The following is a 17,480-nucleotide window of genomic DNA, read 5'->3' on the forward strand; positions in this document are numbered from 1 at the left end:
ATAATGATTGTAGATGTTATTTAAAGAGAAAGATCTCATATATCTGGAGTTGTCTTTGTCTATTATACGGATGATTCGAAGATACGGAATGTATCGTCAAATATTCAATATGATTCTACAAGATCTAGTTTCGTTCAAAGTAAAGGATTCTAGCCAACTGAAAGGATCTTTTAATCAATTCAGAGAGCATTTAGAGTGTTGAAATTTCAACCTTCGTCCTTAGCTTCTATAACTTACGGCTTTAAGATGGTATTATTCATCAACACCCTTTTCGTTCTTTGCATGGATGTATGTTAAGTTTATAACGTTATAATGTCTCAATAATTATTTTACCTTAAGTAATAAACAAGATAAAAATTACCAAATCATCTCCGTATATCAAAGTTTGAATCAGTGGTGTAATTTGTTTAGTTCTAATGTTGTTTTCTGCAAGAGAGAACGATTTCCTAAAGGGCTTAAAGAGTTCTATTATGTCATTAATTTGTTAAGCCTTCAAGTCTTCTTTAAGATAAAATAATTTTGTAAAAGATTTATGGTGTTTTTGCAAAATTATATTTTTGTTGTTTAACGTGATTATATGCATGTAGGTTTTTCTCTTTAAATTTGTTTTATAGTATTGTATTGTTCTCAGAAAAGAATAACTTCATAATATAAAGAATCTCTTGCGAATTTCCTTTTACTTCTCATTTTGTGTGACCATGAACTATCATTTGTTTTATGTTACTTATATACAATTATTCCAATTCCCTCAAACAATATAAAGATTATAGATTATAAAGTATGCTTTACAGTGGTGATGGCTTATGACCCACCAATCATAATTGGTAGCGTCATTTCATTAATTGAATCCAATATTTAAAAAAATAATAATAAAAAAATAACGGTTGGGTTGAAAATGGTTAGCTTAAAGGGTTGAAAACGGCTCATCTTGTAAACTAAATCTATTTGTTTTGTTTGGGCTATCACAAACCTTCAACCTAAACGATTTGTTTTATAATGAATGAATGTTGAAGAGTGGAAGAAATGTGTGTGAAAATATATATAGTGAGTTTGCTTTATTTGTATAGTGTATGCATAATTTATTTTCTTTTAAAATTTTCAATTATCAAAAGAACGTTCTCCGACATCCCCATCTATATATTCTTCTATCTTTTGGCCTCCGATGTCCCCATCTATTTTTCTATCTTTGGTCGGGGTCACCATTGTATCCTTTCCACAAGGTTTGATGTTCCATGATGACCACAGAGTGATGGAGGTCATCATTTCTTGAAGATCATCATTTCCCTCTCCTATGTAAAATATCATGTCCACCTCCAATTACACATAACCTAGTGACATTAACAATTCAAAACAAACAATTGGAAAACAAGTAGCAATCAACAGTTAAGGATCAAGACAAACAGATCAAGTTAGGAAATATATAATGACTCAAAATAAAAGATTTGGTTCTCTGACATCTATATATTGGAGACGTCGTAACATTTAAGGTAAATTGCATATAAAGGCCATCGGGGATTTACGTTACTTACATTAAAGGATATTGACTTAAGAAGTTGTGTAAGTTGACCTCCACTGTTCTAATCACGTTAGATCTTGTTGCATTTCAACCAACTTCGAGTGGCTACTTAATACATACAAAGAGTATGAGGTAAAATATAAATTTTGGAGACCGATCAAGTTGGAAAGTTAAGACATCCAACTTTAAGAAATCAAAGAAGTTCAATTGGGACCAGAGGATAGACAACCATTAAAGCGAAGTAAAGTGGCTGCATTTCTTGTTCTTAAGGAGTGTAGATGGACAAGTCGATTATGTTACTTTGAGAGATGAATTGGGTAACCGCAAACAATATTTTTAAGGGTTATTTTCTTTGGCTCCTAGAAGAAAAACGAGTTTATGTTCCACCAACCTCCAAGTTTGTTTTTTTAGAGTGGTTTTGAGAAGTACGTATAAAGGATGGTCTAAAGATTCATTTCACATGTTCGTATTCATAGAAACATAACTAATAAATTCCTTACCTATTAACAGTCTATCCGAATTTTGAACGTACAAGAGTATACAAAAATCTGGAGTTCATTTTCTGTGGGTTTGGCTTTGTATTTTGGGGGGTTTATATTATGAGGTTTCATACTTTACGCTTTAAATTGTGGATGTTCGTTCATATATTGAGGTTTCAGTTTTTGAGGGGGGGTACAAAAATATTTGAAGGTTCATATTATGAGTGTTCAACGTATAAGGGTTCAAACTTTGAATGTTAATGTAAAACTAGTACTTCGTACCCGCGCGTTGCACGGGTAAGTGCCTAGACATTTGGAAGCAGACTTTGTAAATACAATAGAACTCTAGTGCCAAAACTACAAATGAGTTTTAGTTTATATATCATATGTTAGTATGGCAATGCCATAATTGGTAGTTGCCATTTATCCATTTAGATAAGCACACCTGCAACTAAATTAAACTTAGATGTTGCCAAATATATACATGAAATTTGTGTCATTATTAACTAAACATACATATATATGATGGTGGCCGAATTGACAATGTCAATTGCTATATATAAGCTGATCATGAGTGGTTTTCTAAACCAATTGTCATATAACAGTTGAAGCATAAAACAGTTAAAAATCATGTTGGAAAAAAAAGAAAAAAACTTTAATTGCCTTCCCCTGTACCTATAGCATATTAGCATTTGCTCTAAAGATTGCATAACATAGGAAATTTAAAGTTCATCAAACTCTCTTTAACAGTTTAATATAGCCATTACATCACAAAGGTTTTGCCTTGAGATTTGGTTACAAAGTGATGTGTAATCGCAAAAGTTTTAGTGCTACTTATTTACCATTTTTGTTTCTGATAGCATAGTCTTTTCAAAACAAAAAAATGTAAAGACAAAAGGCTCAGATACATAGTTTCGTCATTGCCATAAGCCCATCACTAACAAAGTATGGCTCAGTGCCGCTACGACTTCAACCGAATTGCCATGCCAAGATGCAGGCCATCATCATCGCCGGCTAATACACACCATCGCAAAATGAACGGATATTGATAACTAAACCGATGATGTACTAAACCGATGATGTACTTTACCACAAAGAAGAGAGGTGTGTTGCACTTTACCACCAAGAAAACGAACAGATGTATGAGCCGATGATTTAGAAGCTTAAGAGACCATCATCTTCTTAGAAAACAATCACATAATAAACAAAACTATCAAACACAGAATAGAGAAACGGACTCGTCTCAAACAGGTACTAAAATCCAGTGTTTTAAAAACCGGTTCAAACCGGCCGGTTGAACCGGTTAAATCGGATTTCGCACGTCATGCCGGTATTTTGAGTCCGGTATTTTCCACCGTTTTGCTTGAACCTCGCACCGACGGTTTTTGTCTCAAATACCAGTTTTTACCGGCAAACCGGTTTTAATTCCGAGAAAATTTTGATTTTTGCAGCCCATATTTTTGTAAAATTATTTTTAACCCAACAATTAACATTTAAACGTGTAAACTTTATGACTATTTTTTCTTTTTAAATTAAGTGCTTTTGCATTATTTTTTTAATACACATTAACTTTGAGATTATTTTTTGTTATGGAATCATATAGTTTTGGGTTATCTTTGAATTGAAGTTACATTTATAGAAAATTATAAGGAAAAATATTCAACCGGTTGAACCTCCCGGTATAACCCGATTCAACCGGTTGTACCACTTTTTAGCCTAATCTGGTACAAGTAAAATACCGGTTTTTAAATCATTGCTAAAATCCACACTGTATGCTTAAACACAACCATGAATATCCAAGAAACTTCCCAGATTCAAAACAAATTCGCAAAGGAGGCTCAGATAAATCAAGTATCATCACAGCCTTAAGCCCCTGAAATGGCCGGTGGTTGATAGGCGTGGTTCTCGCCACCGGTGCCGCCTATGGTTCCTATACAAAACCCGGTGACGTTACAAACCACTGGTGGTCGAAAGTTGTGCCACCGCCACCGCCGCCTAGGGTTCCTAAATTGAACCCCTCAATCATCTTCAACGGTATTCAACCGCAGGGATGTTGGATCCAATGAAATATCAATAACCATTCACAACTAAATGTCAGTAACTTTCAAATGGGTTTCTTTCTTAAACAGTAAAATATCAGAGGCCAAAAAACACCACCGCCACCATTTAGGGTTTCGAAAAACATCACCGGACCACCACCACCACCACCTAGGGTTTACATATAGAACCCAGTAACAGTAGGTTAGCCGTCTACACCCAACCCACCGGCACCAGTAAAAGACCAGACGTCGGAAAACACAACCGTACCACCGCCGCCACCTAGAGTTTCCAAATAGAACTCGTCAGAGACAGGTGGGGTTGAAGATGGTGGTACCGGAGAGACACGGAGTGGCGGTCAGGGGCGGACCTACATAGTAGCCGTCGGGGTCCCGGGACACCAATGTTTTTTAAAATTTATTTAGAAGCGATATAGAAAATTTTTGAAGGACCCCATATAAATTAACACTTGGACCCCATATCAATATTACCATTCTAGTCTGGTGGAAACCCCCTTCCAATACCACACGAATGACCCGAGTTCGAGCCTTGCTCTTTCCCGTTTTTTTATGTATTTCGTTTTTTAAAAATTTACTTTATATTAGTTTTAGTTTTGACCTTTGGCCCATGGGTTTTAACATATCCCAACCCAACTCATCAGACGTAACACCCTCCACACACATCTCAACCCCACTGCTTATCCCTAACTCACGCCTCTCTCAGTTTTTCCGGCCAGCCTCCGCCCATCTCCGCCCATATCCGCCAGCCTCCGCCTCACTCCAGCCACCGTTCACCCCTCTTTGGTCTTATAAGTCTTTGTTTCCTCTGATTTTGTCTCAAACTAAAGGTAATTTTAGGGCTAATTAGTTGATTGATTTTATATATAATTATACATTTATACTCATGTTGGTTATTGTATGTTGTATATTGTTGTTAGATTGTGACTTAGTTTTCTTAAAAACTTGAACTTTAGGGTTAATTATGCAAGAATCATTGAAAAGAAAGTTTGAGCCCTCGTCTTCTTCAAGTAATACATCTAAGAAAATTGATTTGGAAGACCTTCCATCAGATTACGTTCATGTTTTTCGGGTATGAATTAAAAGTGTATGTTTCATCTAGTTTCTAATTTAGATTCTTTCTACTTACTCGTTTCCAATAACACCATAGTTCCGTGTTTTATTATGTTCCTCGCCTCGACCCGACCCGAATAACGACCGACCCGAAAAATTTTGTAAACCGAAAAATTGGGACCCCATCGACAAAAAATCCTGGGTCCGCCACTGGTGGCGGTGGAACTGGTAGATCAGAGAGAAGCATGTGACAATTTCCAGAGAGAGAAGGAAAAGCAAATGTAATTGAAAAAGGTGAACGTGGGGTGAAGCTTTAAAGTGGAATGGGAGACGTGTACCAACACGTGGAAGGCTAAAAATACCATAATAACACGTACAGTATAAGCAGCCAACTATGCAACATGTAAAGCATAGATTACAACAAAATAAGTTGGAAGTACAACTTTTTTAGTTAAGAAAGTTTTCTTTTAATATATATATATATAAAGAAAGAATGAAGGACCTCTTCAATTTTAAGAGGTCCAAAACTTTGAATGCATATAATTTTAAATTTTTGAGAGCATTTTGGTATTTATACAATATTCATCAACCGTTGTTTCATTTTCATTCTATACTTACAATTATTATCATTCTATAGTTATAATAATTGTCTTTAAACTTTAGATAATTTTTATAATATTTAAGAATAGCTACATATTCAATCCCTCATCTTTATCCAAAAAATTGATAAATTGATTTATTTGTTTGTTTTTGTCTATATCTTTAAATATAATGTGTCTTTTTAAAAAACATAACCTGCCATTACGACGTGCTTATTTTTGTCGACGTTTTGATATAAAAAAATTTCAAAACGAATGTTTAGATTATAATGTACAAGTCAATAAAGTATTAAAGTACAACTTATTTATGCAACTATATAAATACATTTTCATTCTCATTCTATATTTACAATAATTACCCTTAACCTTTAGATAACTTTTGTAATATTAAATAATTGTTACTCATTTAACCTCTCATTTTTATAAAAATATGACAAATTTATTAATTTTTTGTTTCCTGTATATCTTTAAATACATTATGTTTTTAAGAAACCGAACCTACAATTACGACGTACTTATTTTTGACGACGTTTGGATATAAAAAAATTCAAACCCGATGTGTAGATTATAATGTATAAGTCAATAATAAAACATTTTTGTACAATCCTATATACATGTATCAACCGAACCAATTAAACAATTAACGTAATAAACTTTTGTAAAGTATTACACAGTTAAGAAAACTAACATACGTATAAGCATTGTACAATATATCACCAGATGATTGATAAACAAACATAAGCAAATATCCCATTGAAAATTGTTGTTGACGCAGCATTGCTCGGGTTTCATACTAGTATATATATAATAGTAATTGTTGGGATCTTAATAACTTACTTAGAAACGTGTCCTCGTATTTGTTTTTATGAATTTATAAAATATTTACCGAGGTCTCGTCCACTTTACCAAAAAAAGTCGAGGGTTTAAATTTTAAAGGTTCAATTTCCAGAAACTTGTTGATGCAGTTTCGGAAGCGATCAATGGCTTGAGAGACTCATGATTATTCAAAGACGATAAAACCGAACCAAAGGTTCAAGAACAAAGTTCTTATAATTCAAACTTAATCAAAAACTAATTCAACAATAAACCCTAACATCCTATTTATACTAAACACATGAAATAAAAACGAGATAAACATAAAGAAATAAAACATAAAACATAAATAACTTTGAAATTCGAATTAGTAGATAATTGCATCACTTGTGCTAACAAAAAATAAAAAAGTTAGATTCTTTTCCGTTCCTTATATTTGTTTTTGTGAATTTTTATAAAACATTTACTGTAACATCCCGAAATTTCTAAGGTAATATTAGTTATATTACTTATTAATAGATGGAAAGTTTACTCGGGTTATCAGGAAATAAATAATATAATAGGAGTTGGTATGGGTCGGGCTAGTGTTGGGTAATGGATGTGGGTTGTGGACCTGGGTTAATTGAGATGGGTTAAATGAGAATGGGATTTTAGGGATATAAATACCCCCAAAATCCCAAAATATCTCATTTCTCACCAACTCCCCAACACACACTCCATACACACTCAAAACACACACATTCTAACCGATCAAGATTCGAAGCCGAGACCCGAGATTTGTTGATAGATCTGAGTTGGTAAGGTAAGAACTAATCCCGCAAAGCTAATATTACTGAAAATGGTTAGGATTTGACGGGTTAACCGGACCCGAAACCTTACTGCCCAAATCGGACCCCTAAAACGTCGATTTTAGGCCGATTTGATGGTTGGGGTTTGTAGGCGCTGATCATACGATTCCGTGGGTACCAAAATCGAGTTATTTGGCTAAGAAACGAAGGAGTTATGGGCAAACAGATCTGCAGCGCGATAACTTCGCCTGCAAGATTAAGTTCGCCTGATGAACTTCGCCTTCAAGCGTAACTTCGCCTTCAAGCGTAAGTTCGCCTAAGGATAACTTCGCCTGAAGCCAAGTTCGCCTAAGGTTTAACTTCGCCTACGGTCAAGTTCGCCTAAGGATAACTTCGCCTGAAGCCAAGTTCGCCTAAGGTTTAACTTCGCCTGAAGCCAAGTTCGCCTAAGGATAACTTCGCCTGAAGCCAAGTTCGCCTAAGGTTTAACTTCGCCTGAAGCCAAGTTCGCCTAAGGTTTAACTTCGCCTGAAGCCAAGTTCGCCTAAGGTTTAACTTCGCCTGAAGCCAAGTTCGCCCGAGGGTTAACTTCGCCTGAAGCCAAGTTCGCCTGAGGTTTAACTTCGCCTGAAGTGAAGTTCGTTTAGAAAATAAATTAAAAACCTAATGGGAAATGTGTTAAGACAGTTAATGGAAATAAAATTTTTCCAAGCTGACCTGGCAGCTCGACCCCAGCCAGGGGCTCTGCCCCTTGGACCCTGCTAGGGGCTGCCGCCCCTAGACCCCGCTGCCAGGGGCGCTGCCCCCGGACCCCCGTTCGTTGTGGGTCATATAAAGATAGAAATACGTTATGAGAGGTGATAGTTAATTGATACGTGTAACTTGTTCAGTCAGCCGAGCCCAGTTAAGAGAAGGGATTTACAGCTATCAGAAACAGAAGCAGAGTTCAGGTGAGTTTCTAGCCCCATTTATGTGTTATGTTTTCGGGGCTGTGTGCATACTCGATATGTTTGTTAATACGCTTATCCTAAGAGATAAGTGTATGCCTTATGTGAATGATATGATATATAGGAGTGATTGCTTGATGGTACGTGAACGATCTTCGGATATTGCACGTACTGTCAGGTTGTAACACTATGTGTAAGGTAAGTATGATATGTATGTTTATGTGTATGAACATGATAGAGATAATAGAAGAAAGAAATGATAATGTATGGTTACGAAAAGGGTACCGAGCCCTACTAATACTCGAGGTATGATGTATGGTTGTATGGTGACGAAGAGGGAATCGAACCCTTCTAATATTCGAAAATTAGGGACCAGACCCTTATAATATCTGTGACGTTAGGGACCAGACCCTTATAATATCTGTGATGTTAGGGACCAGACCCTTATAATATCTGTGACGTTAGGGACCAGACCCTTATAATATCTGTGATGTTAGGGACCAGACCCTTATAATATCTGTGACGTTAGGGACCAGACCCTTATAATATCTGTGACGTTAGGGACCAGACCCTTATAATATCTGTGACGTTAGGGACCAGACCCTTATAATATCTGTGATGTTAGGGACCAGACCCTTATAATATCTGTGATGTTAGGGACCAGACCCTTATAATATCTGTGATGTTAGGGACCAGACCCTTATAATATCTGTGAGGTTATAGGGCGAAAGGCTCTTTAAAACGTATGAATATATGAATGTATAGAAGTATGAAAGAATAAAAGTATGAAATGCAAGAATGTATTGTATGATTATGTGATTAACTAGAACTCACTCAGCGTAGCTGACTTTTAGTATGCACGCAGGTGAGCTGATTATAGAGTTAGCATGAGGATGGCACATGGCATGGATTGAACGGCTGGCATCTGAAGAAAGAAGTAAAGATGTTTTAAATATAAAGTTTTGGTGTTATGGTATCAAGGAAAAGATTTAATGTTTTGTAACAAATGATTGACGTTTTATATTACGCGAAAAGTTTTAATAAACTCTGATTTGAAGAACTGTGTTTATGAGTAAATCCGACGCTAAAGTAGGGTCACCGGGTTCGGGGCCTTACATTTACAGATGTCTCGTCCACTTTACCCAAAAAGAATTTGAGGGTTTAAATTTTAAGGTACAATTTCTAGAAGTTCAAACTGTATAGGATCATAATAGGGGCTCAAATGTGAATGATCTAATATTGAGGTTCAAAATTTCAAGGTAATTTTTTTAGGAATTAAGTCAAGAGTATTAAAATTTTGGTTTAAACTGAGGGCTTAGCATTGGATTTTCATATGTTCAAATTTTGGAATTCGAATTGCAGGCTTAATTTTGAATTTTTGAATACTACTCGTTTATGGTGGATACAAACTTTTGGGGTTCAACTTTAACAGTTCAGATAATGTGGGTAAAAATTGAGGTCCTATTTTATGTTCATATATTGAAAGGTTAAAATAAATATTTAGGGATCCTAATATGGAAGGTTAAAAATGTAGTGGTTTAATGTTTAACGTTAATAATGAGGAGTTTCAAATCTGGCTTGAAATATTGTTCAAAATTTTTGAAGGAAATGAAAACTTTTCAAGGTTAAAAATTGGTTTGACTATTCATAAATTCTAGGGTTCAAAATTTTGATGTCCGAATCGTGAGGGTTTAAAATTTTGGAGATTCAAATTTTGAGTTCAAAAGTAGAAGTTCGGAGTTTGATGATTTGAACTTAACCGTTCAAACTTTGAGGGTTCAAAAGTCACAGTTCAAACTATGAGCATTCAATTTAGTCAGTCGTACTCTTGGGGTACAAAACCAAGGATTCAATTTTCCAAAGGCTCAAACTTGTGAGGGTTCAAAAGAAGGTTAAGGGAAAGGAAGGAAACCACAAGTAATAGGCAGAATGGGCGGGATCGGGAACAATAAGAAAGAGAACAATATCATTATTCCCGACCTGCACATTCTACATATTACTTGCGGATCAACCTTTCCCTCTCCTCCTCATTTATGCACTGCAGTAAACTCTCCCCTTTTACACACATTTAAGAATGACAAAAATACTACCAGAAATAGCAATAAAGCAACTAACCGTAAAAATATAACCTGCTAGCACATAGCCAAAGAATTCACAAAGCATAAGGCCCAAAAGTATGGGTGATCAGAAATTGAGTTCTGGATGTACAAAGAATATATGATTATATGCTATAATAATTAGGAACATATAAAGAAAAAATATTTCCGAAAGTTGTTTTCAATTAATTAAATCCTTACCTAACATTCGGAAGATAAAGTTAATACCATAAAAAGATGAAAAATGAACATCAACAATAATCGAAATTAAGAAAACTAGAATGAAAATAAGTTAAAAGGTACCAAATAGTGTGATCTCTTTAAATTGATAAAATCGCTGGAAGAAAAAAAGAATATACAGGCATATCTATAAACTAGATACAAAATTTACTAGAGGATATAAGAATGGAGTATTTCGGCTAGGGTTTGTGAAATATATAAAATTTGAGAGGACGACGTGATGTTAGTTAGTTATATAGGTAGGATAATTGCAAAAAAGCCCTCGTATTTTTCAAAAAGGGGGGCGGTTGACTTCCTACCTAGTTCTTATCATTATCATGATTGAATTTAATGAATAAGGTTATTTCATCCCTTTAGTTTATCAACGTTTTAGGTCCTATTTGATAATCTTTATAAAAAAAATTGAATAAATATATGAACTTGATGTAAACCTATAGCCTAACATTTTGTGTAAATTCATTGTTTTAAGATTTATATATGTATAGTGTTTTTACGAATTATATTGAAACTTTAGCCTGTCGTAAAGATTTTGTATACAGTATAGACTTCATATTTTTTAACATGAAATTCACCAAAATTACAATCTTAATAATAGTAGGCTGGCTACATACAAAGCTTTACATATCTATCTTAACGAAAAAAAGTTTGATCCAGCCGTTCAAAAAGTGAAAAAAAGAAATACAAAGTTTGAGTCAACTCTTGACCCGTCAAGAAAGGTCATTTATATGGGCTCAACTCCACTTATTTATCTTAACGAGTTAGAATGTTGCGTTCATGTTCGACTCGTTAGAAACTTTGAACAAGCCGTAAAAAAAAGAAGTTTAAGCTCATGGCTCGTCAAGCGGGGTCACTACCTTCATATTTTAAAACCTGCTCTGTTTGAGTTATACAAGTTATCAAATTTTAACAAGCCGACAAAGTTATTTAATTTTAGCAAGCCAACAATCCAAGCAGCAAGCCACAAACCACAAGCCAGGCCAACTTACGCTCAAGATCGACTCATTTGAGAAGCGAGATTTTTTCAAGAGAACTTAGAACTAGGGATGAGCAAATTCAATACCGGTACCGATTTGGTTCCATCGGTACCGGTATTTCCCGAACTTTTACCCTCAATACCGGTACCAAGAATTTGTGATTTTCAGGATTGGTATTTCGGTACCGGTACGGTACTGAGTTCATCCCTAGCCATGACCTCTAAAAGATTTTTACTAATATTTTTAAAAATTATAATTTTACTGTTTCAAACTTCTAGTGGTACTAGATCTTTTTACTTCTTGGGAAGCCAGTGTCCCATGAACATTAGATTCTAGAAAGCTAGAAAAGACCCAAGTGTACAAGGTTACTCTTTTCCTTTAATATCCAAAACCGGCCTGCCCACCTCACCAATTTAACTAGGTCGGGTTTTGGAACTTTGCAGCAAAACCCAGCCGAAACCTGACTACAAAATAAGCATGTCTATCATTTCATGTGTATTTCTATCACAACCATTTGTGATTTTGTACATTTCAAAAGACATTCAACATACAAATGAAAGAAAGATGGGTGCAAGTTATAATAACAAAACATAGTCTAACAGCAGCAACGAGCTCCACAACAAAAAGTTTTGCATAAAATATAAGATCTTTGCAAACCCGGACCTGAAATGGAACCAAAACCAATACAAAAGAGTTAGATAGGTCATAGATTAATGTTTGAATTTGAATATGAAAAACACTAAGGTTTAAGACTTATCATGAGACACAGGTTGTCCATAGAGTTACACAACATCCAATACTCGGGAAACTTCTAGAATGTTTCATATGGTACTAATTGCCTTATGATTGTATCACTAATTGCTCGTGTTCGTTTAACTTTAACCAAACAAATGATTGAACACTAACAAAACGAACAGGGTTTTCTTGTTCGTGTTTGTTTGTTATGAAAATGAGCATGTCCGTGTTTGTTTATGTTCGTTTGTTAACTAACAAACATACAGGTTCATGAGCGTAAACAAATGACATAAACAAACGTAACTAGCGAACATAAGGGAATGCAAATAAACGAGCGTAAACGAATTCAAATAATCGACATAAATGAAGTTTTTTTACCAAACTATAGGGGAAATTTAACCAAAATAAGGTTTTTTAAAAGTATCTACCAAAGTAGGGACTCATTTAATATTAATTAATTAACAATAATATAAAACAGCCTTCTCTCATCGTTATCCAGCTCATCATCATGCACATCTTCCAAGCTATTTTAATTTGTTTGAATATTTATGAAGTAATAATAACTGTATGTCCTTGGTCTCACTCCGGCTGAATTATTTGAAGCAAGATGCAAAATTTGGGTTGATTTAAAAACTCCATCGGTGCCGCGGTAGTGGCGTTAAACGGAAAGTCAGCAAGTGTGTGCTTGGCGGCGATGATGATTCAGACCACCGGAAAATCGATGGTGGCGAGACAGTGAAGGTAGTTTTAATTACGATCACATTGAAAAAGTCGATGGCTGAGATGAGGTTTAAGAACGATGGCGGCAAAGAGGTTTCGTAGTTCAGTTTCAGAGGCTGACCTGAACTGCCAGAAATCGGTGAGATAGACGACGGCCATGGCTTATAAAAACAATGAGAAGGATGAGCATTGACAAAACGACGAACATGGCCGGCGACCGACGAAATAGATAAAGTCTGACCGGAAATCCGGCGACCCCTCCCCTGGAGGGGTGGGCTTTTGAGGAAGGTGATTAGCAGAGTAAGTGTGATTGTGGGACCCACAAAAGATAATTGATGAAATTATAGAAACAATTAAAATAACCTAATTTGGAATATACTTTTCATTTCACCTAGTTTGGTAAATAGTTTTTCCATACTCCCCATTTTTGTAAAAAACTCCATAAATGAACGAATGAGACATGTTTATGTTCGTTCGTTTAACTAAATAAACATTTTTTTTTGTTCATGTCCGTTCCTTTATTAAAAAAACGAACAAACATGAACTTCCAGCCGAACGTTCAGTACGTTTACGGAAAAAGATTTTTAAAAGTATAAAAAAATTATACCTGGGTCATTTTGACTTCACATGAACCTCAATCATGTCATCATCTTCCATCTCAAGACTACCAGGAGTAGTTGATGGGTTGATTTTATCACCATCAAAACAAAACACTAAATTCTCTACCTTATTCTTCACTTTGTCAGCATACATCTTAAAAAGCCGCTCAAACCGATCATCCTTCAAAAAAAAATCATTTATCAATGATCGAACACAAAACCATTATGCAACACTCTAACATCAGTTTATACATTTAGAACAAAAAACCAACCATGTAAACTCGAAACTGCTTCAAACTCTTTGTCTTGAATAGACAGAACTATTTTTGGTCTTTCTACAACGGGTTTTGAAGGCTTCTCAATAGGACTTTCACAATCCGAACTCGTTACATTCTTAAAATCTTTTTTAGCATTTTCTTCAACGGTTTGCATCAATTCTTTAGTTGATTCAGTAAACGATAACAACTCCTGCCTCTTCGGCCTATTTTCACAAAATATAAAACAATAAACCAACAAATAATAAAAAAAAGATATATACATTATCAGCACAGAAGCCAACACATCTAACTATATTATTATACCTCAACTCCTTAATAAGCGAATTTTCACATGGTTTCGTTTTGTTAACAGGAACCATAGGAGGCGATTCCAACCAATCCAAATCATCATTGTCTTCAACATCATTAATAACAACTTTTTCACGGCTCACTTGCACCTTATCAACCTACGAATTTAAATATCATAAAGATTCAAAATACCATAAATGATGAATATTTGCTAAAGTATAACATGTAAGACAATATGCTAATTATAGATTTCAAGTTTCACATGTCTTCTTGCTTACTTATGTTTAATATTTTTCAAAGCAACTACTTTTTTGATACGTTTAAAATAAGCATAATGCTGTAAGCCTATAAACGTGGCAACCGTTCAGCGAACTGTTCTTACACTTTTTCGGCGGTATGTTCATTTATGTTCTTTCATTTAATAAATGAACGAACATGAACAAGAAATTTTGTTCGATTAACTACATGAACGAGCACAAAAGGCCATGTTCGTTCAACTAATGTCCAGAACAACTATATGCACGTTCGCTAACGTGTTCGTTTACGTCCGTTCATGTTAGTTAATGTTGGTTATTAAATGCTTTTATTACTTTTAGTGACTTTCCTAATCTTATTATATACACTATGAATGTTAAAAAAAAAACCAACACAAACTTGATAGCCGGACCGAATCGTTGACACGGTCCATTATCGGTTAGTAAAATCAAATAAAACATTGTTTATGTTCATTTGTGTTCGTAAACAAGTTCAATTCTTTAATGAATGAACACGAACAAGAAATTTCGTTCGTTAGCTGTTGGTGAACCGTTGTTTGTCTGATAAAAGCTTAACGGGGACCTTGTCCGGTTCAGTTGTTTATAAAAAAAAAAAAAACTCCAACTTGATGCAGTTTTTAATACAAAAAACAAACCTATCTATGTATGTATAAAATTAGGACTTACAGTTGAACCAGAGGGTTTCTTGCGTTTGTGAGAAATAATAGAACAATCATCATCATCTGTCAAATTATTCATAATCATCAATAATAATAATAATAATAATAATAATACCATCGTCAAGGCAAACGAGATCAAGAGGCTGAACACGAGTGTAATCAAACAAGGGTTCGACTTCTTCCAGTGGTTCCGTCTATTTAAATCAAATAAATTATTATAATAATAACACTGAAACCAAATATCGAAACCCTAAGAAAGAAAGAAAGAAAAGAGAAATCGAACCATTGTTTATTTTGCTGAATTGAATATCTGCTGATCGATCTTTTTGAAAGCTTGAATTTTGACAAAGTTGTTGGTATCCCCAAATTTATGAAACTGGATCAAGCCCTCCCTTGAGTTTTTCTTTCTCGGATGATCCGATTTCTAAATGGGTCATGAAGCGTGCGTTATTCCTTCTTGAGTTTTTTAATCAAGGATAGAAAAGGAAAGAGAGGAAATGACAAGGAAGGGAAAAGAAGAGAATGATATTTTTGTTAATTAAGTGTGTTCTTGATTGAAAGGAAATTGAAGGAAAGAAAATGTTAAAAATAAGTTATCCTTAGTAATCATCTCATTACCCATTTTTCGGAGGATAACTTATTGAGAAAATACATTAATTTAATCCCTCCTAACTCCTTTCATTTTCATTCTAAAAAAAACTCAAGAACACATATTTTTTAATTATCCTTTCATTTCCCTCATTTAAAATAACTCAAGAACAGGGTGTATAAGTTTACAACTAGATAAGGTGATAAGCTGCTACATTTGAATTTAAGTTTACATTTACCCCCTTTAAATTTTAATATATAATTAGTTTTGTACCTGTCATCTTGTGATAGTGCATTGATATGTGTTCGGTTGTTATAGGTTAACTTTGTTATGGTACTAATACCAAAGTAAAAAAATGAATTTGTTAACGTAGATACAGATTCAGCACTTGTACAACTTAAAGTAAAAAAAATAATTAACATATTGGAAAATCAAATACATTACCGGTTGTAACTTTTTATTAACATATTTTCAAAACAATATACAATGCAAACAGTTGCAGGACTCGTATAGCTTATGATTAAAAAAATGACATGTTTGAAAAAACAACTTCAGCAACTACATATGTTTCTAAAACAGTTTCACCCATCCTTACTAAAGCCATTGTGATTATAACAACACTTGTTACACCGATCAAACCACCTATTGTTACGTCAAGGAGTGTTTCAATTCCTTGTGCTTCATTCTTTCCAGAGAATATTAACTTTGATCCACCACAAGGACAATTCATGCTACCACATGTCATACCTACTAATGCTTTCAACATTCTTTAAAATTCATCAACAAGAACCAGTCAACCATTTGGTAAACGTGCTACATTTACAATTTGTTCAACTACATGTTGACAGGAAAAGGGTTGATAAAGTATATGTACGAGAAAGTTTGTTACTTAAGTTATCAGAATTCAAAGACTATGATATGCTGATCAAGGATATTGATGAAGTACAAGCTGGGAACAAAGTGTTTAAAGAAAAAATTTATTCTTAAGGAGAGAATATACTTAGATTTCAAGTTATTGAAGAAAATATGAGTTGAGAAGGATAAGACATAATAATCAGGATGACGATCCCGAAGCAAATCAATCTTGAAAGACCACCGGATCATGTATAACATCATGTACATGTAAAGCGTTATGATATAGATCGATTAAAATGTATTTGCTATACTAAAAATATTGCGGAATCATATCATAAAGGAATACGAACACAATCACTCATAAATTTCACTATAATGATATAACAATGAATGCTCAAAATTACAAGAACTCCCTATGAAATATGACATGAAAGCACTTATTTATACATTTCACCTATGAGCAGTATAAGTTTAGTATGGCGTATAAGACTTATACGCTCCGTATAAGTCTTATGCGTTGCACCTATACTTATACGCCCCTTAACAGTTTCTAATAATGACATTTAAGCCCCTTAAACATATAAAAATGACATATTTAGCCCACAATACCTAGCATTAGACATTAATACTCTAACAAACTCCCCCTTGGATATTGCTAGGTCTTCAATCAATACCAAAAACTCTCTTTCGATACGCTTTTTTCGCTTCTTCAAAAGACGGCTTTGTCGAACCTTGTTGTGATGTTGGACGAGAAACTCCAATAGGCATATGTTGAAATCTATTCCACGATGCCCGAGTAACTCGATCATGACGTTCAGCCTCCATCTCAGCGTCAAACTGTAAGTCCCCGGTGCGATGGTGATCGATACGAGATCCGCACAATGTCTAGGAGTGCGGAATCCTCCTAGACTCGTTTATGATGT

At 34.6% G+C, this 17,480-nt stretch overlaps 1 protein-coding gene across 1 annotated transcript; it reads right to left on the minus strand.

The window, feature by feature from the left end:
* Positions 1–12,024: 12,024 nt before the first annotated feature.
* Positions 12,025–15,192, minus strand: LOC143588661 (uncharacterized). The gene is made up of 5 exons (XM_077069612.1): positions 15,121–15,192; positions 14,195–14,337; positions 13,886–14,094; positions 13,622–13,794; positions 12,025–12,222 (listed from the first exon to the last, which is right to left on the minus strand). Exons 1-4 carry the CDS (start codon positions 15,190–15,192, stop codon positions 13,790–13,792), a joined length of 429 nt encoding a protein of 142 aa, XP_076925727.1. The 3' UTR covers positions 12,025–12,222; positions 13,622–13,789.
* Positions 15,193–17,480: the final 2,288 nt, after the last annotated feature.

Source organism: Bidens hawaiensis, unplaced genomic scaffold, assembly GCF_021521415.1.
Source record: "Bidens hawaiensis isolate Kalapana, Puna unplaced genomic scaffold, B.hawaiensis_p1.1 tig00036679_1, whole genome shotgun sequence".
In the NCBI taxonomy this organism is placed as follows: domain Eukaryota; kingdom Viridiplantae; phylum Streptophyta; class Magnoliopsida; order Asterales; family Asteraceae; genus Bidens; species Bidens hawaiensis.